We start from the raw sequence: 27,755 nt of genomic DNA, 5'->3' as shown, positions 1-27,755 counted from the left end.
TTTCTACAACAATCCCTATATAAGTGTACTTGTCATTTGTGTTCACACCCTGAAGTTCACAAAGCCAATACATTCACACCTAAGGAAATTTATTCCAGAAGAATGTGTGTAACATTTTGAAAGTTGTATCTTTGACAAAACAAACAACATTCAGTATGCTTGATATTGGAGGCCAGCTTTATCAAATTTTAACTTATTGTTCCTGAATGTTTTAAAAATTCTGATATTTTCACATGTAAGGAAATTGTAAACACTGCATGGTTTTGCTGTTTGCTGCAAGTTGTTTGTGATGGCTGACACAGAGAGATGCAGTATTATGAGTTTTATTCAACAGGGTACATGTAATTGTGATATTTTGCATAAGGCCAAAGTAATTAAATTCTTTGTTTTTGCGTCCCCTCAAAATGGGAAAAGGTATGCGTCTAAGCGGCTGAAAAACATACACAAGAAAATTAACACAACGTAATTTGATTGCAGCAAATAAAAAATTGTAACAAAACTTTTAGTTCAGAAAAGCTAAGCGGGTATGTCCTAAATTTCCTATTCAAATACACTGTGTGTTTGCATGAAAACCTTAAAAACCCAAGCGGGTGGGGACGCAAAACAAAGAATTTAATTTCTTTGGCCTAATGGTAAAACACACCTGAATTAACTTTCAAAATGCAAACAAACTACTTATGTTTAACTATTTTTGAGCACTGTCATCTTCCTTTGGAATATAAAAGTGTTCATAAACATTACCATACTATACAAATTACGATAGGAAGGAAAATTTTGTCGCATGTTGCTTAAAAATTTACTATTTTTAATAATGGTACTGATAGTATGAGTGGGGCTGTTTTCACATCTATTGTTTACATATTATTAATGAGTGAACCCAAAAATTTTGTCTTGTATTCATCCCAACTTTGCAGATTCATTAACTGAACACTTGATAAATCACAGTCTCATAAATAACATTCAGTCAGATTCTGCAGCATTTTATGGTGAGGAAAAGTTACAGAAAACCATGGGATGACAAATCCTATGTTGGTTTAATACAAGATTTGGGTGATATTGTTACAAGTAAAGAACTCCCATTCAACACTTAGAACATGGAAGGAAGGAAAAGGATGGGAAACTGGTACATAAAGTCATAACGTGTATATGTAATGATGTGTCAACCCATTTCATTTCTATGTTCAATGTGGCACCATTTGATTTTTGTCACATTCTCTGCATGTATTATCATTAAACTTATCTCTTCTTACCATATAATCAACTCTCATAAACTGCAAAACAAAACATATTCCATATTCACTTCAGTACTACTACATGGATTAATAGTTCAGGTACTCAGATCTACAATCATCATATTTTGTTATTATGGATAGTTTGCTTTCATTGTACCAGCACCGAGGATGTTTACAGTACCTTTTGAATTTCAAGTAAAAATTTCCTCTGGATACAGAAGACAAAGTGAAATAAAAGATTGCAATGAATAAAATTCAACAATGTTAATTTCAGAAGCGTTTATAGTTTTCTAGCTCTCAAACTATATTTGAGACTTCTTATCTGGATCTCCATCTCATCTCTGAAATCAAACTGAACACCTTTTTCACTTTTCAAGTTGACTGTTTGTATTGATTTGTCGACTGTTCCAACTGAATTGTCACCTATTTCTCTCTTGCAAGTTTGGCACCTTGACTCTTCAATCATATGGCATGTTGTAGACGCATCCTTTCGATTTGAAATTCCTAAATGACATTGCACTGAAGCAGTATGTACACTCACTGTCTCAGTTTGCACTTCATGTGTTGCAAACTTGCTGTTTTGAATACTCATGGATTGAACATCTGTTTGGGTGGTCACATCAGACCAGTCTTTTAACCGGGAGTTCTCCTCATGCTCACCTGATTCCTGTGCTCTGGTACTTGGTTCTGGGCTACCAAGTGATTTCTTGTATGTTGTCTTTATGACTTCCCTCTTGTCAAGTTCCATTGTTTTGAGTCATTTTCACAAGTCTGGACACACGCAGTCCCTTTATCTGTTGAGACTTTTGCTTCCTCACAGTCCTGCTTACAGGCTGTCAGACTAGCATTATCAATGTTAGGAACAATGCATTGACTGCTGGACACATCACTTACATTCAGCTTGATGGTCATTTCATCTGACTTCTTGACTTGTTCATTATTCATATCCCCAACATCTCCATCAATACTATCATTGCAACCCTGAACTTCACCATGATGGACATCTTTACCATGATACAAATTGCAACTTGGAATAGCTGCTTTCTTCACTGCTGAATCATTCAAGGGTAACCTTACTGAATTTTGCAGTCTACAGGCTGCTTGAGGTTCCTGCTTCATGGGAGAAAAGTATGTCCTCTTTGAAAGTACATTGACTATAATAGATTTAGTCAAGAGAAGTGTACATTTTAATTGCCTGTGATGATACTGAAATCATTTTGTATATTTGAATCCAAGTACTGTATCATATATGAGACACACTTTAATTTATTTCCTCTGATTCACAGCAAACCAAAATCAGTACTCTATCTGGATGGTATTTCTTACCTGATCATCACTTGACAGCATTTCCAGAGATGGCTGTGGGATATGAAAATTTAGATCACCCCCTAGACGGGAGAGGTCCGTAATGCCTACAATGAAATGGTGGAAAACATGTTGTTATTGAGAGTGTTGCCTGCGAGGGCTGCTACAGGATTCCTTGACTGAACAAAAAATTCAAAACCTTGAGATAGATGCAAGTTAAGACTTTTTGAAAAGCATAAATTTTACAAAAAACTGAAACAGAACTGCAATCAGTAATTAACTTAAATAGAGAATCCAGAGGTCATTTCCAATATGACAATGCTACCACTGCAACATAATATAACAGATCTTTCAAGTCAACAATACCTGATTGAGCATCCGAAACTGAGAACTTTGGATGACTTGCTTCATTGATAACCTCATCCAGAGTCATCACCTACAGGATATGTGCAAATGATGTACTGTAAGTATTAACATCCAGAGAACTATAAATGGCACTACAAAGATTAAACATTGGGCCATCAGAGAATCTGTATAGCTAGTGCATACATTATGTATTTTCAGGACATTGAAATATAGTAGCCTTAATCTTCATGTATATTACATATCATATGACAATTTATTTTGAAAGTATGGAGTACATTTATTTTTAGAAAAAATTGCTAATTTTGAAGAATGTTGTGGCCGCAGTCTTCTTTGTCATCATGGCATGACATTTCATTCACAGTTGTCAAGATCATACTTGTTTTATTAAACAGATGTGTTATGGGTATAAATGCCACTTTCTGTTTTGTGCCTTCTTTGCTAAGTTATCAAAAGCCAATGTGATAAATAAATAAGGGGTCAATGAGCTGTTCTTGAAGTACTACATAAAAGAAGGCAGCAAACAATCATCAGGTGAGTGTAAAAATGCTACGTCATTCACACTATGAGATTTCCTATCATATTTTGTAAGGTATACAGTGACAATAACATAATAGTATCACCATGGAATTTGTTCTCAAGCAATGTGAAAGGTGTCATGAAACTAACAAATAATAAATTTTATTTTATGACAATTTCTCTGTGTAATCCAATTGGGAGAGATAAATGTGTCATTCTTCTTACAGAGATTAATTATTTAGTGTTATTCATATCAAGCAGAGACTGATTTTGAAAAATTACCTCTTTCATAGCTTCCTCAGCAAATTTCATTTCAATGGCTAAATGTTCATCTTCAGTCTTCCTGAAGATTAAAAGTCATTTATTGTAAGTTTGCATGATAGTCCACATCAGCTAAAGCAAAAGTGATTCTATTTGCACCAAAATAGATTCCTTCTATGCAAGAAGTATTTTGCTGACATTTCATGAATTTATTATTTACTGAGAAGACTTAAAACTGCAAAACTAGCAAATTTAGTCTGAGACTGATCGTGAAAATTGTGAGATAATCTGTTACAGTTTAACGTAACTGCAGATTAATTACAGCAACCTGTTTGTTTGAGATAGCAAACATGAATGTAGTAAGTTACATGAATGCCTCACTTGAGTTGATGTCAGCAGATATACTTTGAGATGGACTTTTCACAAATGTAATGCTTACATGTGCATTTGAAAACAAATGAACAGGCTACAATTTTACGACAGCTGGTAATTTACAAGAATATGACAGATTTATGCAGAAGTTCAAATTTGTCGCCCTTTTATGACAGACAGTATTGGATGTGCATCAAATTACACAATGAATTTGTCATTTGAATTATGTAAATTGCATGTATGGGATAATTATCTTTACATTGATGTGTAATAAATTGAGTAAAAAAATAAAAATTATCATTAAAGATGATCTTACTTTTGAAGTTGAGGTTCATCAAGGAAGTAAACAGATATTTTTCCATTGGTGTGATTCTTATCATGTGCAAGGCCATCATGTGTGAGTGCATCCTCTGAGACAACTGTGGAAAATTAAAATCACATTAAACTGAACAAAAGTTATTTTTGCCATTTACAGGTCTACTATTGCAATGAATAAACATAAAATGACAAATAATTAATTGTGGATACAGGTCACTTCCATATGTTATTATAGAAAAACGGGCGACGCGCTGACCATTAACATTTATTTGTGGGCAAGGGCGAGAGGAAAGCCAAAAATTAACGGGCAAGGCTTTCCTCGAGCCCGCGCCCACAAATAAACGTTAATGGTCAGAGTGGAGTCTGTTATTTCCATTATATTATCAACGAACCCAAGAAAATCATCAAAATTTCTGAAATTTCAGGAGCGAACGACAACTGGACCCCAGAAACTGAGCAATACGCGACGCACTGTCACGCGCGCGCGCGCTGTAAAAAATTGGCAAATCCGGAGATGTTTTCAGAAAAAAGTATCTCAACTTGACCTACAAGTGCTCCATTTTATTTTGTGATTGATTATGATTTACGTTTGAGCTGTTAAGTTATGATACTTTGAGTTGTTATCTTATTATTCATATTCACCCCCTACCAAACCTGCAGACCTGCCAGATGGCTGTTTCAGATCTTCGCAGCTCGGCTGTAGCAGATCACTTGCAGATATCTGCAAATGGTCTGATTTTGTGCATATATAATTAGCTTTGAGCTGCAAATTGCAGCTCATGGGGCATGGTATGCAGATCAATGACATACACATGACAGCTCAAATGCAGCCCGTGACTTTTGACCTGCAGACATACAGCAGCTCATAGCAGACAACTTTCAGCCCATGACTTTTGACCTGCAGACATGCCACAGCTCATTGCAGACAACTTTCAGCCCATGACTTTTGACCTGCAGACATACAGCAGCTCATATTAGACCACTTGAAGACATATAACAGCTCAAAATGGACATTGCTCATTCACCATTATCATACTGCATGTTATGGGTCATATTTTATTTGCACACACAAAAATATATTTATTTCTACCTCATGTCATGCTCACTTCAATGGCTCACAACAATACAACACAAGCAGCTGGAGATCCTCGTCACCCTGTTAGATAAATGTGACACACTCATCAAAGTTAGGGGCGACGTCAAAAGATCGATGTTTGAAAAAAAACTTAATTGCTTAAGTTTGGGGGTGGGGGGTTTTTGGCCAAATTAATTTCTGTGCAGTCAAAAACGATTTAACGCCTTTTTGGCTAATTTTACGATTTCAAGGCTTTTTGTACGCTAAAACCGATCCAGTCACCCGTATTTTTGTTACTTTATAATGGTTTTCAATTTTTATTTAATTCAGTGGTACATTGGTACGTTGTTTGAAAGAATTAGTACAGGGTATGAGTCCGCAATGTTTTTCAATTTTAGGTCAGTTAAGTTAGAAGGGGGGGTGGGGGGTCTGAGGCCAAACTTAAGCAATTAAGTTAGATTTATTATATTGAACTTTTGATGTTGCCCCTTACCATACCAGTGAACTAGCTCACATGTGAGTAAAAAAAGATAACACCTGATGTAGGATGAAGAAACACTCATTTATTACTAAAGGTTACGGGAAAAATTACACTGAATAGAACAAAGGAAAAAAGTCTAAAACCTTTATGAAGCTAGCATAATGTTATATCAAAACTAGTACAAACTAGTCCAAGTTTACTGTCATGAACAACTGATGTTGGAGATATTGTGAGATGTTACCTCAGCATTGTTTGATGAATCAAACTTCTTCTGAGAAATTGTGAAGAGTTAATCTCAGAATTGTAAAATAGATCAAAGTTCTTGTAGTTTATTCAAATATTTCCAGTACTTATCAATTCCAACAAAAGTTATTCTGATGTATAGAATAAATATAGGAAGCTTTGAACCAATACCGGTAGTAGTAATGAAATTGAGATCCTCTATATGGAAAGGACATCAACTATATATCAAGCAATACACATTTGTTTTGGCATTTAATGAGAAAGAAGAATCGCGAGGGTGTAATTTAAATAGATACAATTCACCCAGATGGACCATGGGAAATAAAAGTGTTACTTTATGTAAAATCACTTCGCAGCAAACATGTTTACAAATTCTGTTTACTCACTCAAACCAAGGGATTTCCATGCTGAAACGACACAATGCTACATGTAGGGCTACGCTCTAAATTTAATCGCTCGCGTTTTGATACTTTTATAGTGTAAAACTGTGAAGTTTTCCTTCAACGTGAAGCCTTAATACCAGTCACAGATGAACTCTGAAATGATAGAAGAATGAGAAACACAAGTTACTGAAATGTGAAAATATATGATTTACAGTGCTTAAATGCAGACAAAAGGTTCACGTAGCTTTTAAAATCCAGTGAGAATTTACATTAGCGAACATATCAATAAGCCAGTTAAGGCCTGTCGATGAAAAAGAAAGTGAAGCAAGGCTGCAGGCTGGCAAAGACTGAACCATATTACCGGTACACAGTGTTTCATCTAGGATACTACACCAGGGTGGGGGGATTGGTCCCCTTCCACTGGAATTTTCGAGGGGATTTTTAAAATTTTGGGGAACTTAACTTGTAACTTGTACGGGTTTATTTGCCCCGAAAAATAAGTTTGTCTGTCACTGAATTCAAAAACAGGACCCATTGTGTGGGCCATTGACACCACAGTTTGCTTGTGACTTTCATTGCATGCCGTCTGCACTGAACACGTTTCTGTGACAATAAAGTCCGATTGTTCGTGTCGATTTTGCTATCAGAATTATTTTCAGAGTGTTATGGACATCCATACAATGCATTAAAACTTCAGTTTGTCTCCTTTTCTCAATCGTACAGAGATAATGTGACACAGAAACCGTATCGGGCTAGGGCAATGAACTTTGTGAACGTACACGTAACTCTCAACTGGCAGGCTTTCATATGCAAAATCAGCGTACGGAAATTTACGCGTAGTATATTGTTTCAACAGCATTTTCATGAAGCAGATCAAAAGCCTAGATGAAACACTGATTACATGGTGATCGAAAATCGGCAATTTTATTGATGACAATTTGTTGATTGACTGTGTATATTATTTTGACACTAACGATAAAAATTCAGCAGCACCACTGTCTTCTTGAACCGTACAATCGCAAATCGGCAGTTTTACTGATGCCTGGCTTGAACTTTGAATCAACTAGATATCCTCGATATACCGAATGTAATCTTCAGAAAAGTCTGTACAAATAAAAAACGCATATGAAGGAGATATGTCAAAGTAACTTACCTATAGTATCATTGGGATCGGTATGCGGTTTGCAATGCCGTTTGCAATTGCAGGCAATATATCCATGGTTTGACCTCATTTCTCCTGACGGCGAGACCTATTGGTACGTTGAATATGTCGTCAAGTATACTCGTTCAATTTGCTACCATTTTATCAAAGTTTGGATACCGTTTTCGGCGAAATTTCATCCAAAGTTTAGCAAAGAAACATGACAGAGTAACCCTGAAGCTAATTCAATACGTGTAGATTAACGGTCGATGTGTCTTGCCGCTAACACTTGACCTGCGTGACCTGGGTCATTTAGCGAATCTGACCAATCGCGGACAACTTTTCACATGATAAATGACGTCATCATGCGTGATGCAGCCTAACCAACAACAACATGCAACGTACACGTTTTTCTCAAGGGTCTATGATTTGATGTTCGGACCTGTGGGGAGTAGCAAAAGTAGCGGTGCTCGGATCTACAAATATCAAAGGTAAAACGGAGCACAGCTTAACATCGAATGAACAATGATTCTGAGGAAGACACGTTGATAATTATAAGGCAACTTCTCATTGATGCACAGGGCTTTCCCGGCGTTTTTATATGTGTGCCCATAGGATTACGCTGATAGACTACATGTACACGTACACGCGTACTCGATCAATTTTCTGAGCCGAGATCGCAAAACGGACGCACGCAAATTTTAATTTGAAAATGGACTGAACTCATTAAATACCTGACTGTCCTTATAACTTCACTCTACTAGAAACGAAAACTCAACTACGGTGGTGCATATCCTTATATATACCTTGACTGGCGCCCTGGCTCATGTTTTGCTGCCAGTGAACTGTTTCGAGCTGCCATAGAGCTGTGACAATTGTAGTGTCAACAAAGTTTTACTTCGAACGATTTTGAGCTGCATAACGGCTGTTGACCGATCGGCCAAGAGCTGCACAAGTCTGCATTTCGTCTTCCAGAGACACTCGAATCTGCAGCAGACAAATGACAGCTCCAAACGCTCTGTGCAGATCTGCATTAAAGCTGGTTTGAGCTGTCACAGCTCTGAAACCGATCTGCTGCAGCCAAATGAAGATCTGCACGTTTCCTACGGGCGGGCATGTAAACAAACCATTACTGTGTATTTGTGGTCAGTCACGTGGTTCAGCTTGACCAATCAAAATGCGACGGGTATTAATTACATTTATCAAGATACTTCAAGTGTGATTTGTGGTACCCCATATACTATGATAAAGATGATTTGCATACCGGTTTCATTCATTTTTGAGGTAGTTTGCAAATCTGGAGGCTGTTCAGCATTGTCATCAGCATCACCTAAGCTTCCACTGCCTTGTGGTGGCTGTGATGGCATTATCTTTTGCATTGTATATTCAGGACTGCCATTGAGCACCATGTTTGGATCATTCTCTTTACTCCCTGATACGCAACTTTGGTTGGCCCTGTTGTTACCATTTGGCTGCTTGATAAAGTCTCTCCACCGACTGTGTTGTGGTGTAACTGTCTTTTCTGTTGTTTCAACTTTTTTGTCCCTTGTAAAAGTGCTTTTCTTCCATATACTGTCACGGTGAAGCAGCATATTTTGCAGGTTGTGTTGATATTTTTCTTCCCCATCTTTACTGTGTCCTTGAAGAATTTTGCTCTCAGTCAACATGGTTGAAGCATTAGGAGTATGACAGACAGGATATGAGAATTCCTTTTGCTTTGAATCGTCATCATCATCCAGAATGTCACTCATAATCTCCAGACACTTCAGATCTAGAGTCTGTGAAGAACATTGGTTACCATCAGTAGAGGAAGGCCGAGGTCTTTTTGGAGTAGTCATCAACAGTGGGTTGTCAATGTTGACTTGATCTCGTGCTCTCTCTGGCTCTGCTTTTGAATTGATGTTTGAAACAAATTTCCTTTCCAATGTGTCCTAATTAAATCACGTAAAATGAAAGTTACAATATTAGACATGGTATAATGATGGTGATTATCAAACTTATAAAACAATAAGCAGTCTGGTATATAACAGCAATGGTGATTACCTCTAGGTTTTCTTCATGTTTAGTGCAGTGTATTCCATAGATAACAAGAATCAGGAGAACAAACGTGTACTATCTTTGATATTCAATGAATCGTTTTATTTTGATTGACTTAAACTCGGTTGAAAAAACATTTTTAGATTGGCAGCACGGTACAATTACAAGGAATCATCTGGTCTTTCTTTTAAATTATCGGTGAGTTGTTCATGCATTTGATACTGACTCATATATACATACCTTTGTTTTGTTCCAAGTGTCAGTATACATAGACTCCTGTGCAGTTTCTGAGTCAGACCAAGAGAAGTCTGATGAATCTGATTGAGGGCTACTTTCCCTGCTATGTAAACTATAACTTCTAGTTCTGTAAGTGAAATAAAAAAAAATAAATGCAATGATAATTTGCAATGTCTAGTCAAGGCCACTGCTGTTTCCATAAAGATATTGCTGTCAAATTGAAATTTTGACATTGACACAGATTCTCTCACCTACGTTTCTGCTCTTCCATGAAAGATTCAAAATTATGGTCGTCTATCATTGTAGGTTTCTTTTCAATTTGCTCAATTTCCTCTACAGGTTCAAGCATTTCACTCGGCATAAATCCAATTGGCAAATGAGATCTCTTCCAGTTTACTGAACTGTGGAAAGAACTCTTTGGTGCTGGCTGAGAGTAAGGCAAATAAGAAATCTACAAAAATAAAAATATAATCAGATACTATAATACCTTTTCACTTGACAATGTGAAGAAAAAACATACCTTATATAATAGAGCAAAATGTAAGAATGTTACATGAGCCATTCATGATATCGCTTTGGCAAGAAATATTATAGCGATGTTATGTGAAGTGGCAAATGAGATTGTGGAAGCCAGTAAATTTCTTGTTGCATGTCCTTTCTACTGCAAGTCCAATAATGGCTTAATCCAACTTCATAAGGTTTCTGAATTTTCACATATTTCAGAGGACGCTTGCTCAAGATTTGATTGAAAAAAGTCTCAGAGGAGCTATTCAAATTCTGAATTATTAAATCAATTCATTTACTTCTTCAGAGGATTCACCTCAAATAAGGAATTTAATAGGTCCTAAAAGCTAGATTCCCGAAAGTGAACAACTTTCTTGATGGCACATGAATATTGTAGTTGCATGGTTCATTACTCACCTCAGATGGGGGAGGAGGTCTTTTTATTTGTTGACTAACGAAACTGAAGTTTTCCTTGTCATCATGTACATGAGATTGGGGTTGATGAATTGTTGACTCCTACTCAAGTAAAATACACACGTTATGAAAAGTTTTGTGTAATTTGTAGCTATGTATCAGAATTTCACTGCAACAATTACAAATAAATGTAAATTTATGCTTGGCAACAATCAACTTCTCTTCACAATGAAGTATTGATATGGCCATTGGTAATGCGATATGAGTGTTTTACACATTAAAGGTATACAGTCACCTGTAATCTAAATATGCCCATATATGGTCAAAAGGATGTTCCTTGGCATTCAAAATACCCATGTGAGGGCGCTGTTTTTAAAAAGCGGCCACCCACTTAAAATCTGTGATTGGCTAGATTTTCTCTTTCCATGGTAACTGTGGCAAAATTGGAACAGGTGACAGTATACCTTTAACGCAAAATATTTTGAATGTGTTAGTAACCCATAACGCAATGTAATACACTCATATGCTAGAACACTATTGGTAGCTTGCTCCTTCCTTACCTCTTTCCAGGTCTTTTCCACATCACAATGAACAATAGCCTTTTGGGTGAAACTTTTTTCAGGATGCTTCATGGACAAATTTAAGCTGCAGGCATTTCTTCTCTGATTTTTTAGACTCTGATTATCAACACATATGGAATGGTTATCAGACTTGCTAGAATGCATACATGTTCGTTGCTTTCTGAAAAAAATAAATTAGAGTAGTTTGTAGTGAAAAAGATTTGAATGTATTTTATTATTTTGAATAGTTCAATTATTTTTTATAATTTTTTCATAATAAAAAACGATTCCAGGATGAAATTGACATACAGGTTTGACATATTAACACTCCTTTACTTTAAAACTATTTCTTTGAAATATTAATCTCTTTGATAGTTTGTATTACTATTTACCTCTCTGGTGTATCTGATAACAGTAATTTTGATGGTACTTTGCATGGTGACATGGGCAGTTCAATATCTTCATATCTTCTGTAGACTGGTTTAATCTTGTCAAGGTTAATTCGCGTAACATTCGAGGGTAAATTTTCACCATCTGAAATTGTAAAGCAAAATTTATGAAGAAAGTAAATTCAACCAATGAAAATTTTAAGTAGACACTTACTACTATAATCGACATTGCTAATGGCAGCACTGTTTTAGTAGGCGTGCAAACTCATCAATGACATGTTGCACATTCAGACAATGGGAATGAAATTCATGCAAAGCTGACATGGCAAAGCTGTACATGTTGTGTTGTGTGCGACTTGAGTACATGGTACTTTCTATTTTTGTTCAATTAAGTAGCAAGTAGCAATCATAGTGCCTATGGTTCAATATACACAACTTGCATGGAAAGATATGTCTCTATACTTAAAAAATACCAAGAACATCATAACTAAAACTTTTGTCTTATTTATTACTCACGCTTCCTCTTCTTAGAGTCATGAGAATTGATCACAGTTTGTAGTGACAGCAAATCAAAACTAATACTCCTCTTTCTTCTATTTGGTGAATCAAGTGCTTTGGCCCTTTCTACCTTTGTTGAAAATCTTTTTCTCTCAAAGTATTCCTTGACGATTTAGAAATTAGAGAAAAAAAATCTTATGAACAAGATCGCATATAATCAGCCCAAGAGTAGCTTCACAAATGCTGTCAATGGAAGAATACAGTCTGCCAAATGGGAAATATAGGTATGGCCATAGACTCTCAAGAAAAACTATAATTTCTGAATTTTGGTTTGCCAAGTTCAGGGACATTGTGCACCAGACATACAGTGTGCAACAGTTCAAGGCATGATTATCAGGGCAGTTTTTTTTATCAGAGAGGAACTTTGCAAAGTTACCTTCCCGGATGTCTGCTATATCAGGGTTTACAGATGGTAAAGATTTAATCAATGGTATGATGTCATAATATCTTGACATCAACTTCTCTGGTGCCTCAGAGTCAGAATGTATACAGTCAGTGCAGAGACGGGGATGCATGCACAGTATATGTTTATAAATTTTCAATTTTGGCAAACCAGAATGCCTGAGAGGTACAGTGGAGAATGCAAACAAATTTCTGTCTGACAACATGATTAATAGTGGACATGTCGATAATCTTCCTGACTCTTCTTTGCAGCTACGCTGTTTCTAATTCTACATTACAGATGCAACTATCTCTTGCGGTATGCCAGCTGACCTTGACGCTGATACATCACCCTTTTGTGTTATTTGTAACAGATGCTGATGCTTCAATTTTGAATTTTTCCACTAAAGGGGCATATTTCTTGACATTGTACACTGACTGACAATTTGATTGTACCTATCCAATTCACACTGTGTAAGTCTTTTTCTTAATTTTGAATTTTAAATTTAGTGGAAAAAATCTATCTTCTGTTTTACCATTTCATCAGGAATATATGCCTCTTAGTCTTACATATATTTATTGGTGTGTCAGCACTATCTGATACTGACAGTGCCTGTTGATTAACAAGCATAAATAAGCAAATAAGTAAGAAAATGAGAAATTTCTATTGTCTTATTGTAATTGTGGCAAGGCATGTTTACCTTTTGTGTTTTTTTTGTCATCCCGAAGCTTGATCCTACTCCTGATAAAGAAAGGGAAATGCTTTATGTCTTTTCTCAACGATAAAGACTGCCTCAGTGATTAATGTGGTATGTAACTTTATGGCAGTAAAAGTGATCCGCCCTACGTCTGATCAGTGTTTCGAAGTTCTTTTGGAGAGGATGAGAACAACTCAAATTGCTCACTGGTAACTCAGTTAGAAACTTCCAGTCCACGCACCAAGTATGCGAACTGTGGAAGATTTGTATCCTTTGTATTATAGAATGGACTCATATTTTTACTATAAAATTTACGATGTGCAAGAAATGTCTTTAGTTGTTCACCACATCATCTTGTTAAAGTGCTCCAATACGAGTCGGCTTGCGTTTGCAAGGTTTCATCTTATTTCCAGTTTCTGAACGGAGACTATGCTGAACCAAGGAGAAACCTCACTCACTCACTCATGTGCAGTCCAATGGATGAATTCAAAAGCTTCTCGAAGTTGAATGTACATGAAGTTTTGATAAACATACGCACGTTTTCAATGTCATGACAACCTCTTACCTAGCTCCTCCTACCCAATTCATAGTTATTACAGCTCACCAGACCTTAGGCATTCTGCTCCATCGTCGACCACTGTTCAGAACTGTCGCAAGAGAGGAAGAAGGTTGCAGACGACAAAATCTGTCAAAAGAGCGACCTGACAACCTCGATGACCTCATCAAAAGGTCAACAGGAAACAAAGGTATTGACACATGCGCACTTCGTTCATTATATTTATAATGGCTGGCCAGTGATCGGTACAGCGGATGGCAGTGCAGTGGTGATGAACTTTAGTGAGTATTATCATTGACATACGAGAATTTTTCTGTCATGTCGGTCTCGAAGTTGTCAAAAGTTGCGAACAAGATAAGCAACAATCCTGGAATTGTGAAAGGAGCAGCATTTGCTTTGGTAACCGCATATGTCGTAAAGAAATATTACCCGGTCCTTCATGAGAAGTTTTTGAGGCCGTCGAATGCGAAAAGATCATCATCAAGCAATGAAACCGCGGAAAAATCCGGTGCTGTCGGGAATCCAAATGGACCCAGGCGAAAAAAGACGCAGACAATTGATTACAAATTCTTTAAGCAACTGCGAATGTTGATTAAGATAGTCATACCTCGACTGCTAGGCAAAGAGTTCCTACTACTACTACTGCATTCTGCCACGCTTGTAGCTAGAACGTTTCTGTCAATCTACGTTGCCGAACTGGATGGCAGGTTGACCAAAAACATAGTAAAACGTGATGTTCGGGGTTTTGTTATTATACTTACCAAATGGATCTTGATTGCGATACCAGCGTCCTTTGTGAACAGCATGATTCGATTCTTAGAAAGCAAATTGTCCCTTGCTTTCCGCACGCGTTTAGTTGATCACTCGTACAAGATGTACTTCAACAACCAAACTTACTACCGAGTGAGTAACATGGACGGTCGGTTAGAAAATGCCGACCAGAACTTAACTGAGGATATCACCATGTTTTGTCAGTCAATTTCTCACCTGTATTCGCATCTGACCAAACCAGTGTTGGATATCATCATGATGAGCTACACCTTGAGATCGCTTGCCACGGAGGGTGGGGCGAACACCAGGGCGCCTAGCATTATCGCTGGGACCGCCGTTTACATAACGGCCCTTGTACTGCGTGCGGTGTCACCAAACTTTGGAAGACTAGTTGCTGAAGAGGCCCAGCGTAAGGGATACCTTAGGTTCGTTCATTCACGAATCATCCAGAATGCAGAGGAAATTGCCTTCTATGGAGGACACAAGGTACAGTAATTTTGTAACAAGGAGACAAAAGTGAATGTCTCAAATTGAAGAAACATATCTAATTGTTATAGTATTTTGTATATTTGTAAACAAACACAAAACTAAAAAGTCGAAATAATGCATGTTTACATTTTATGCCCTACCGTACAACTTTTGTCATGTTCACCTTCATCAACTGAAATATTGCCTCTTTCTACAGGGCTGTTAAAGTCCGTTAAGGTCTGAGCATGGATGTAAAAAAGAGACTCTTTTTTCATCCATGTATTTTTTTGCAAGGATGATAGCTTAAATTATACCTCAGGTGGGTCTGAGCATGAATGTAAAAATAAGACTCTTTTTACATCCATGGTCTGAGCATAGTTCCTTGGGAGTCTGAGATGATACATAATGTTACAGGAGCTATCTGAGCTGGCTGAATGTGAATGGTGACCAAGTTCAAAGGTCACTCTGACTGTTCTGCCCTGTTGGACCCCGGTCAATGATCAAAGCTCAAAGATCTCTTTAATGGCACTATTATGGAATCTTGCATGTGTGCAACCATTGGCCAGCTCAACCGTCAAGCATATCCATAGTCTAATCGGGGTCCCAAATTCCAGTCTGTCTAGGTCAATGATTTTGTTCTACTGCCACCTGCTGATATAATTTTAAATGTTGAGTTCGTGGAAAGTATATCAAGGTTTGCTTTAAAATGGTGTACTTTCATAGCGTGTGCAATAAAGTGATGAACTGTTGAAAAGTAGATATTATATCATATATCAAAGATACACAATACAATAATAAAGTTACTTCTGTGGAGTTGTTCTGACTGCAGAGTACAGTGAAGGAGGGATTATGTTCATGGCAACTGATCAGGAAATATACAAAAATTGATTCAAAGAAACATGAAATGTATTTTGCATAAGGAAAGTTCAAATGTTTGAGAAATCTAGCATATCACTGTTCTTCAATCACACCTGTCTTTCATTGATATACAGAAGTTGTTATTTGATAGTCAGAATGATTTTGCAATGGTATCATCAAGCGGCTGTCACAGATTGTTGCATAAACTTCAACAAACAAAATAAGTTTGCTTAGATCCACACCCCTCCACTCGCCAAAAAGGAAACTTCAATAGTGTGAAGTGTTGATTTACTAATTTGTTACTTTTTCTTCACAGTTTGAAGGGAAATATAGCTTATGATATTATCATTGATAAAGGGTAGCTTTTATTAGTACACAAGTAAGTGGGAAAGAGTGGGTATTACAAAATATGTGTAATTTGCAGGGCTTTCATTCAGCAGTGAAGTTCAATAAAATTCAACTGAGGTCAACCCCCACCCCACTTAAAAAAATTACTGCTTAAACTATAGACAATAGAAGTGAGACTTATGCGACAACTTCAAATAGTTCCAAAGCTGAATAAAACTATCCACAGTAAGTCTTCATCAGTCTTGTCGACTTTCATCATAAATTTCACAAGGTCACATTCCTCATCATCATCACCAAGAAATGCAAAATTTCAATTAGACAAAAATACAGGAAGTGCTTCATAGTAACTGAGTTCCAGTATGCTACTTTTAAGTTTCAGATTTTTTCAATATACAAGGAACACATTTCCAAATGATTTATCCAATCCAAATTCACCTGCTTCCATCAAGAGACTCAATTTGGTTTCCTGTTATTATAAACATGTCTCAAATGAAAATTAAAAAGATGGTACCTTTTAACCATTTCCTAATTTATTTGTTGGATTGTGGCATACATTGTGATAGGGAACCTAAAAAGCTTAAAACTGACAAACTTATTTTTTTGAGTAAGTTCATATGGGCAGACAGACTTATGTTATTATTTTGTTTCAAGTGAAGTGGCAGTGTCCACCTATTAGAATTATGTAAAGTTTCTAATATACAACAAAATGAAAGGTCTTGAAAGTTTCAGTATGGTCTTTTCCTGTGAAAGATGCATTAGTAGAGATAGCATGCATTGAAGTCATGAATTATGTATCACCAACAAATCTGCTTACTAAGCATATTCTTACATGTATAAACATGCATGTACTGATGTAGGGCAGTGTCATAAACTCCTGTTAGCATTTAGACTCTATTATCACTCCTCCTTGAAATACTTTCATGGTCCTATTTTACCCATATATTTTATTGATAAGAAATGGGAGTGTAAAGGCTTGTTAAATCCTTGCCCGTTGCCTAAATCAGTGTTTATATTAAGTTCACATATCCAAGGTACATGTACATGTAGTGTTAATAGGACTGCTCCCCAGCAACTCAGGTATTCAAGCAGTTTGTCGCGTGACTGTACAAGCATGGAACGTAAATTTAATCTGAGGACACGAGGCACGCTCAGTAGTTGACAGCATTGCAGAAAACAGACCAAAATCAGTCACATGTCGGTAAACAAGAGACTAATGTAAAAGATAGACAAGCATAAGAGTCTTGGCACTGAAAGAAAAAATCTTTTAAAGTGCAGTAGGCCAAATGAAAAAGGTGTTTCCAGTAACTTGATCCAACCTATTTAAAATTATCCAACAATATTTTTTCCACAGTTTGAAAACTCAAGCATCATTTTGGCAGATTTTGCTCTTTCTTATTTATTTTTCTTAGCCAGTAAAAATTTTAAAAAGTATAAAATGTTCCGGACTGACCCTACCCAATATTTGCATGTTCACAGAAACACACGTATCTTTGGGCCTCAAATTTCCTACATGTTTGTTCACTGCAATCCCTTTATGCTGGTTCTACTTTGTCCTTGTTTTGCACACTTCCTCAACATGGCTTTGTGCAAATGCAAGGTACACTTTTGAAATACTTCCCCGTATTAAGCTTGAACACTGCAGCTGAGGAAAGGCAGCAAGTAAATGAAGGCAGATGCTGATGTCATGAAGGGAAGTTGATATTCTATCACACGACTTCTCAATTCCAAGGCAAGAACGTGTAATTGCATCAAAACAGAGCAAAATTATATGAGTGGATATACAGGACACACTGACCAATATACGGTAGAACAGAACTAAAATCTTTTATTCCATGCAACCCAGATAACCTATGTTATCAAGATTGACCTGGTACAGATGCATGTTGAAACCATTCCAGTCCAGATATCCAAAGACAATGGTCACTGATATGAGCTCTGATGATACACTGCAATATCCTAAGCTTCAAAATCCCCACAGATCGCAGAGAGTGTGATAGTGAGGTCAAAGGTTAAGAAAAACTCATCTCTGATGCTTGAACTGTTGCTAATGCTCATGTTCAGGAATTATAACAAAATTATCACCATGATTTCTCATAGTACTGTTGATCTTCTTGCTTCCGTTGTATTTTGCATGTATTTTTTATTTCAAAAACATCACCAATCTATACACATTTCCTCCCTTGCATTACAGGTAGAGTTGAATTTGCTACAGCGGAGCTACAAATCTCTGACCAAACAGATGGACCTCATATTCCGCAAGAAACTCTGGTACATCATGCTGGAACAGTTCCTGATGAAGTATGTATGGAGTGCTAGTGGTATGCTAATGGTGGCAATACCCATGGTGACAGCGACGGGACGCAAGACAGGTAAATATGGAAAGATAGTCACTATCATACCAATGAAATTGATGAACATTTAAACAAAGTGCTCTTTTGCAGATGAAAAAAGCACTTTGGAGTACATACACTCATATCAAGAGCAAACTGCAACATCTTCCAATATTTAAACAAATATTGGATCTTTGGTTGAAAATCAATGCAATTTACACAGCAGTCGTGTGTTGTATCAATAGCCTTGTTCACATTGGCAACCCAACTGAAATTTGGGCCGACGCAAAATAATCCTCCTTTTGGGAACAGATTTGGTCCGTGTCCGCACTTAACAGTACCTGAATTTGGGCCGACGTAAATTTGCCGTCCTTTGTGACCTCTGACCTGTCAAGGTTCAAGATGGTGGATTTGAATACTGGCGTGCTGTTTCTACTGTTCATGATTTTCCGGCGGTTTTTACGCACAAGAAGGGCAAATATGACTACCACTCGTCATTTTACGTCGCCTCCGTGCTCCAGTTAATCCCACGAACCGCCATATTCTACGCGCCAATGGGTTACTCAAAATGAACATGTGAGGGTGTCAACTAGGACCAGGGCTAACGTAACGTGTCCACACAGGTGATTTACGTCCGACCAAATTTTGTGTTGGCCCTGCGTCGGCCCTGAACCCCCCTTCTCACCAGGACCAAACTGTGTCGGCCCAAGGCCGACGCAGCGTGTCCACATTGGTATTTTACGTCGGCCCCGGCCTAGCACCGGTGCTACACCAACGCAAAGTGGTCGATCTGAACAGGGTTAATAGCTGGTAGACAGATTATACTCTCAATAATCAATAACATGGTGAAACTCTACATTTATTTTTTAAAAGGCTGGATCAACTCTGACTAGTACAGCTTTCATGTATCTGGTAGAGTTTCAATTATTACCAATCATAGATTTGTTTGTTTATCAAGTGATCAATGGGATACTGTATAATATAATAAAACTTCAGTGTCTCTAAAATTAGAAAAGTAATGGAAACAATAGGATGAAAGATTTACATTAAAAATCACAACCTTGTACTACCATAATACATAAGATTGCTATGAAAACTACAATACTGTTCAATTTCAGAATGAGAAATGTAAGTGTGATTACAAAACAGGAATCCTAATGCAAAATAAGAAATTTAAAGAGAGATGAAAAGGATAATATTACAATTTAACCAGACTTTGATATGAAATAAATTATCAGTCAAACTTAAAGTCAAAAATTAATTTCCTCCTTGTTACATGTATTAAATCTTCCAAACAAAACATCCTGTTTTGGAACATTGAACTTGTGTGATAAACTATATTTATAACATCGGAAAAAAGATGTATATTTGGGTGCCTTCTGCATCAACAGTAAGTAACATTCAGCTTTGATATGGATTTGAAATTTCAGTTTGTTGAAGGGATGCTTACAATGTATGTTGTCTTTTGAATTTTGTACACAGATGAACCTCTCAGTGAAGCTGAGACTGTCAGTGAAAGAACTGAAGCCTTCACTACGGCCAGGAACCTACTGATCTCAAGTGCCGATGCCATCGAGAGAATCATGTCATCTTACAAGGAAGTGAGTGCCAAGTGATACTTGCATTGTTTGTTGTCATGCTTCCATTCCTACACCATCAAGGTGTTCAAAAATCACGACAATGCAGTGTCCTGTCACATTGAGATTTTTGAGATTACGCAAGGTTTATGTAGACAGACATCACGTACAACGAGATTTGTTATAAGCATTGTAAATTATCTGGTATTAATTAGACATTTTGTAGGTTGTTTCATGTACTAGTGAAAATGCTTCAATTTTGTCTATTACCGTAAGTGCTTGACTTCAATATTTGAAAAAAAAAGGCACGCATCAGGAACTATTTTCAGACTTTCAGAGTTTCATTAATTCTTTTGTGATTTCAAGGAAGAGAGATTTGGAATGGAAAACCCTGGCTATACTCACAAACTTTTGCTGCACTTTGCAACACCTCAAAAAAATTCTACAATATGAAAGGGAATTGTTTTGAAGATGTTTTCGTCCATTTGGAGAGACTATCACAACGTCAGCTTATTGCTTTGTTTGAATGTCACCGACAGATCATGGAACTGGTAGGCTACACATCTAGAGTACATGACATGATAAAAGTCTTCAATGACGTCAGCGAAGGCAGATATTCCAAGACAATGGTTACAGCTGGAGACGTAGCCAAACCCAAGACAGCATTGAAATCCAAGGAAAGGATTGAAGGTCCATTGGAAATCAATGGTAAGGGATATTCATTCCAGCTTTTCACTAGTAACAGATATGTACAGGTACCCGTATAATATCACAGACATATCAAACACTTTAATTGAAGTTTCAGTGCAATAGGTTATCCAAAGTTTTCTGTATGGAATATGCCAATATCCCTGAGAAGATGCTGTGCTGAGCCGAGCACATTATTTTCAGTATCAGCTTTACCTTTTGAAACCTATTTTGCAATTTTATTCATTTAATAATATATTATGAGAATCTTTGCAACCATAAACATTTTAGGTTGGATACATCTTCAGTGTCACGTTTTTTTATTGCAAGCAGTTTGATCGTAGGATGTGAACATTTGTCATTAAGTTCTACATTGACAGACTGTGGACCAGACAATCGCAATAAAAGTAATTTCAACATATACACATGTTTTGTCACTTTTCCAGGTGAAGTTACAGAAGTAGAGACTGCAACGATATCCCTGGATGACGTGCCAATCATCACTCCCAATGGTGATGTCATCACGTCCAGTCTGAGTTTGAATGTAAGTACTCAGATACAAACTATTTGACAACCAACTTTTCCATTGTTGAAATTCTTCACTTCAATCGAAAAGATGACAATAAAGTCAGCACTTGCTTAGAGTTAGTTTGACGTAGCTATCTCTATCATTGTGATTTTAGAAAGTTACCTTTAATGTGTGTGTGTATGTGAATATGATAGAGATGTAGAGATATATTGCAATATAACACACGAATATGCATCTTTGCATGTCATGCCAGTTACAGGTGTTTACCATGGGGGAGAGAGAGAAAGAAAGACAAATCTTTCTGGTAGGTCACCATAGTGCCATGCATAAACTGTCAAAACATCAGGATTCTGGTGCAATTTTCTACATTTCAAAAGACCAACAGAGAAAGGATAACCGCTTATCACTTTTTTCCCCATTTTGTCTGTGCATGTATGATATAGGTGACAGGGGACATGCATCTGTTGATAGCAGGACCCAATGGATGTGGCAAGAGTTCACTGTTCAGAATTCTGGGTGGTCTGTGGCCAGTCTACAAAGGCAAGCTTATCAAGCCAGCTCTAAAACACATGTTCTATATACCACAGAGGTGAGACTTGCTTGTTGCAGAGTTTCTGTTTAAATATGTGTGAAGAAGTATCATGTTAGATTTTTCATAGAATAATTTACAAACTACCAAAGTTAAGACAGAATATGTACATGTGTCCCGATAACGTATGTCCCGATGAATTTGTTTTCCATGAGAAAGCAATTGCCACTCCAATATTTCTTTTTGAATTTGTCTGTTCTACCATAATGTACTATCTTATAGGCTAACCAATGACATGTTTTGCCCAGGTGTACATAGACAATATTATTCAAACTGCATACATTACCTTCATGTTTACAGACCTTACATGTCGATTGGTTCACTGCGAGACCAAGTGATCTATCCGGACACTGTGGCTGATATGTACAGGAAGGGATACTCTGATCAACAGCTAGAGGAAATACTGAATATTGTCTACCTTCAACAAATTGTAGTCAGAGAGGGAGGTGAGTTGGACCGTGGTCACGATTTAAATACAGGAGTTAATTTCAATAGATTAATTACAGTTGCTTACTCTTTTCAAAAATTTGTAATGTTGCTATATCCTTTGTCTTGGTTTGTATACATAGGGGTCTAAGTTGCCACTTTATTTTTAATAATTGTCGTGTCCACTGTCTTACTTCTGCACTCTCGTATACACAGTGTTCTTCCCAAGAATTTTTGATTGCAAAGCAACTTATTTGCATAACAATATACTTAAGTGTTATGTTAATGAATATCTATTGCTTTATCTAAATTTAAGAGTAGTAGCCATTATGATTTAACTGCTCTAGGGAGAACACTGTATAGTACGGTTGCAACTTTACTATTGTAAACAAGGGTGGACACACCAAAATACGACACCAATATGAGTCTTGAACTGATGCATTCTCTTTGTTCACAGGTTGGGATGCTATACGAGATTGGAAAGATGTCCTCTCTGGTGGCGAGAAACAGAGAATGGGAATGGCCAGGATATTCTATCACAAGTAAGCAGATATCAATATGAAATCTTGTCTCTTTCATCATCACAAATCTTGTCCTTGACAGTCAATGGAACATCAGTGTCATCTAGTTTAATCCAACCTTGCAAGTACTGGGCAATTGAATGTGTTCTTGAAGAAATTGGCTGGTATTTTATGATTCAACATTTCCTTGAAATATATTCTACAGTGTATATTTTATGCAGAGATACAAGAATTGCCCCATCCTTTCTCTGTAATTGCCTGTTGTGTACATAGATGTTTTACCTCGCTGGTATTGTTATTGTTGATAGAGTTTGTTAATGTAGCGCTTTTTTCAGATTTTTGCCGCACAGTGTTGGGTCACAGTGTGCATGATTGACAAGATCAGAAAATTACTAGTTAGTCCTTCGTTCACAGACCGAAGTTTGCTCTCCTGGATGAGTGTACCAGTGCAGTCAGTATTGACGTTGAGGGCAGTATATTCCAAGCAGCCAAAGATGCCGGCATTCTGTTACTGACCATCACCCACAGACCTTCTCTATGGTAAGAGTACTTCATTGAGCGGTTGAAGTCACAAATCTTGAAACCATTATTTTTTTTCTCTATTTCTTGCAATCTACCTATAGTTTTGGGTCAAATGTTGACTGTTAGTGTCAAAATAGGATGTATAAAACCTGTTACAAAGAAACAATGCCAGTTTGAACTTTAACCCAATAAGTTAATCATCATATCAGGCTCTGTTGAGAATTTTGAAATTCTCAAATTTTGTTCCTTCTCACCATGCAGGAAATACCACACCCACCTGCTTCAGTTTGATGGGGAGGGTGGATGGCGGATGGAAGAGCTGGACACCAGGGCCAGGCTCTCGCTCAATGAAGAGAAACAAAAGCTTGAAGTCCAGCTGGCTGGTATACCGGCCATGCAACAGAGGTTGAACGAACTTTGCAAGGTCCTGGGCGAGGACTCTGTACTGAAGTCCAGTGCGTCCAGCGGGAACCTTCAATGGGACGCCAATGTTAATTGATTCTTGCCGGTCACTTGGGAAGTAAGTGAGGACACCATTCAGAATGTGTTTTACCTTTCAAGAAAATTCAAGTTAGATATCTACTGACACCTAAATTACACATTCTATGAAAAAATTGTGATTTAATTCAATAGATTGAAAATGGTTAACAAATTTATTGTTATGATCAAGCATTAAGAAAAGAAACTTTTTTCATTTATATAAAACTGTCTGGTAACCAGGTATTTCAAATTATTTGCATGTTGAGCTCAAACTTTAAAGTTGTAGTTTTAAATTTCAGTATCGGAAAATGTCAATTAAAACTCAGGGCATGAGGGAGGATTTGTTGACTCAAACCTTTGGATACAAACTACAAATGTTTACCTGGGAGAGCGCTAGCCATGCATGCTAGTATCCCAACCCAATCTAAATAGCTCCTTAGCTTACTGATGTTTTTGCGGAGGGACCGTGATGCAAGCTACTCTCTGCATCTAGCAATCTTGAATCTAGCCAGACTTAGTTCTTTCAATAAATAACAAAAAAGGCAAAACATCCATTGTATAATAATATGCAAAACTAATAATGGTATTAGAAAAGTTAAAAAGGAATACCTCTCCAGTTGTAATTCATCTTGTATTTCACACTGTGTAAATTCATTTACATTGACCTAAAATATGATGATCTCTCACTATAGTTATGCTACTCTTTAAGAATTATAATGCCGAGAATTTTAACATTTTATTGTTTTGTGATTTCGTATTTTATCATCATGAAAATTATGTGCTTGTCTGTAATGGAGATTGTTGATCTGAACATTTCACATTGAGTAGGTGCCGTCTGTACGATAAACCAGACAGGTTTTATAGCTATAATTGAAACCAAGATCATAGACAGTTTCTACTACCTGTACTGAGATCGATTAATTTTCCTCCTGCATTTATGAACTGAAAAACAAGTATTTAAATTACCAATATTCACCATTTTGATGTGTGTGTGTGTGATGTCACAGGTTGTTGTGCACATGTAGTTGTTATGTCATATGTGTTATGGTACAAAATACAAACAAATGAATGTCATGCCAGTGAGATCTAGGGCAGTTTAGTGGATTTTTTCTGACAACATTTCAAAACATGATTCCTATCCAGATTTCTCCAGCTGGTCCTGCCTGCCACTGATAAAGAATGTTCCAACCCAATTTAAAAACCTTGACCTTTTTACTAATTCTGCCAATGGAACTACACAGCACTAACAAAGTACAGATTACAATGTTCAGTACTTGCATGCAAAACTGCATGGCTAATGAAGACAGGGTCCAATACTTGCCTAAAATACCAATGGCTTTACACAGGACATATGACTTGCCCAAAGCTGCAGTGATTCAGATAGAGTCGGAGATTGTTCAATGTCACACTGTTCTTGTTGTACCTGTGGTGTTATCAGTATGTCTTCTCAATGATACGCTGCATTTTCAAAACTGACGTAGAATTTCTGAGGGAAGAAATTTCTGTTCAAACTTTGTAAAGCATCAGTAAGACATGGCTTGACAGTAAACGAATGGCTTCTTCTTTATAAAGTTTTTAAGGATTGTTTACCACAACAAATTACTGATTTGCTTTTCTATGCACACTATTTACCAAATGAATTCATCTTATATGAGTTGTCAGCAATCCTACTATAGCTGCAACAAAGAATCAGTAAACATTCTCGATTCAGTGATGGCTGAAATAGTCAAACTAGCTAACACCCATGAATGTTGGTGTTCAATGTATACATTTTCATGAGTATCATTCAATGAATTCTGTTCTCACAAATTTTTTTGGTGACACTTATATGGAATTTCACATTCATGCCTCGTTCACTTTCATGTTTTGTTGGTGGGACTCAAGTTGGTATCTTTTTATAGTCTTCGATAAATGTCTATGTTTCAACAGTTTTCATACAGATACAAATATTCATATTTGTTACTTCAGACTTTTTTTCCCTGTAAACCATTCAGTCCTCTTCTTCTCTTTCTTTTTACGATTCGATATACTATGGTACTATATAGAAATACTATAGGTTTGAGTGCATTTCTTTTACAAAGAGTGAAGCATGACACTGAAGTGGGACAGGTTTTACCTTTCAGGAGAGATAAGTTTCATCAGCCTTTCACGACAACCAATAATGTCATATTCATGCAGGCGCATGTAGTAAACAGTAAGCTAAAGCCTACCAATGTAGCAATTTCATTTCAAGTGGCAGGTGCTTTATCAGCTGTATCTCTTAGCAAATTGACTAACTTGGTACAACTTTCAAAGGAAAACAATGGACTAAGGTAAATACATACCTTGAAAGGGAGAAAGTTTTGAAGTTTTGGTCAACTTTACTCAAGGAAAATCTGAACCTGTCTGTGTCATAATCCAACATGCAAATGTAAGGATTTGGGCGACACATTGCCCATTATGTAAAATTGACTTTAGGGGTAAGAACTGAATTTTGTGATGTTCACAAAAAACAATATGGTGTAAACTAATATTTAATCCACTTTCTAAATTTGTGAGTTCAAATATCTGAAGTGCTTTCTACCTTAGCTCTGATCTTCACAGATATACCTCATGAAACATTTCCTGTAACTTTTCAGAAACCTTCCGAATCGTGTAAGGGACTTTACCCATAATGCATGTCACTTGTTGTCATGCATGGTTATTCAGTATTTGGTTGATAACACCGTCAAATGCTCACACTCACACATTTCAGTACGTGCACTGCTGTACATATCTGAAATGATCCCATTACATGATACTGCATGTACTGCTATCTGTTGAATTTGAAAATTAAGTTTAGCCTATTATGAACCATTTTATCTTTTCCTGTGCAATGTAATCATATTTTCTTAAAATTTTTACTGGTTTTTGTTGTAGGTTTTATTCGATAAGGTGACTATATTTTATGAGTGATTTATTGTCGGTGCAATTTCATTTCAGAGAATACCAGCCCTGAACAATGCAATTCTGGACAAATTGTTGTTTTTTTATCGAGCAATCTGCATCAACAATGCACTTTTAGATGTTGATATTTCTGCTAGACTTTGAATGTTCTCAATTATATAAGAAAACTGTTTTTGACTTTTCAGAATTGCTGCATTAATTGTTCTATCATGCTACAAATATGGCAAAGAATGGCAGTGTTTATTTACCATTGTAAATTCTATAAAGGTTTGTTTGACTGTACTTATTGTGGCAAAGAGTTGATCTTTTATTCACTTTGATCTTTATTAAAGGATTGTATCACACAAACAGAAGTGTACTCTGACAAGGTTTACTTCTAGAGTTATGTTTTTTGCATGTAATAAAGTATGTTGTTTGCAATCAAAGTGTTTATATGGTGTTATAATTATCATGATATTAAAGTCCCTTGTGTGTGTATGTGAGCAAGATTTAAGTGTCATGCTTGCAGTAAAAGCAGGTACCTGTATGCAGATTACGTTAGGTTCTCAAAAAATTTGCAACCTGTGCACTATTGCATGTTCAAAAACGAACAAGTTTCCTCCCTCTTGTAGTATTTTGTGTTTTTCTGAAATTCTGTCTGAGCCGTGGGCAGAGGGATCCGTACAATATGACACACGCCCTCTATAGGTCAAAACGG

General features: G+C 36.8%; 2 protein-coding genes across 2 annotated transcripts; one reads left to right on the top strand and one right to left on the bottom strand.

Annotated features, from left to right (window-relative positions):
- Positions 1-2,488: 2,488 nt before the first annotated feature.
- LOC139135393 (uncharacterized) lies at positions 2,489-12,492 on the bottom strand. Its single transcript, XM_070702767.1, has 11 exons — positions 12,351-12,492; positions 11,838-11,979; positions 11,446-11,626; positions 10,889-10,987; positions 10,219-10,418; positions 9,971-10,094; positions 8,958-9,624; positions 4,369-4,471; positions 3,702-3,762; positions 2,904-2,973; positions 2,489-2,644 (listed from the first exon to the last, which is right to left on the bottom strand). Exons 2-11 carry the CDS (start codon positions 11,888-11,890, stop codon positions 2,529-2,531), a joined length of 1,674 nt encoding a protein of 557 aa, XP_070558868.1. The 5' UTR covers positions 11,891-11,979; positions 12,351-12,492; the 3' UTR covers positions 2,489-2,528.
- Positions 12,493-14,242: 1,750 nt separating this feature from the next.
- On the top strand, positions 14,243-27,483 carry LOC139135391 (ATP-binding cassette sub-family D member 2-like). The gene is made up of 10 exons (XM_070702756.1): positions 14,243-15,284; positions 18,664-18,841; positions 20,285-20,403; positions 20,919-21,087; positions 21,513-21,610; positions 22,039-22,184; positions 22,485-22,630; positions 23,068-23,152; positions 23,546-23,671; positions 23,915-27,483. The coding sequence occupies exons 1-10, from the start codon at positions 14,346-14,348 to the stop codon at positions 24,150-24,152; spliced, it is 2,244 nt and encodes a 747-aa protein (XP_070558857.1). The 5' UTR covers positions 14,243-14,345; the 3' UTR covers positions 24,153-27,483.
- Positions 27,484-27,755: the final 272 nt, after the last annotated feature.

Source organism: Ptychodera flava, chromosome 6, assembly GCF_041260155.1.
Source record: "Ptychodera flava strain L36383 chromosome 6, AS_Pfla_20210202, whole genome shotgun sequence".
NCBI classification, from domain to species: Eukaryota; Metazoa; Hemichordata; class Enteropneusta; family Ptychoderidae; genus Ptychodera; species Ptychodera flava.
Note: the sequence above shows the minus strand (reverse complement) of the source record. Positions and strands in the feature narration are given on the sequence as shown.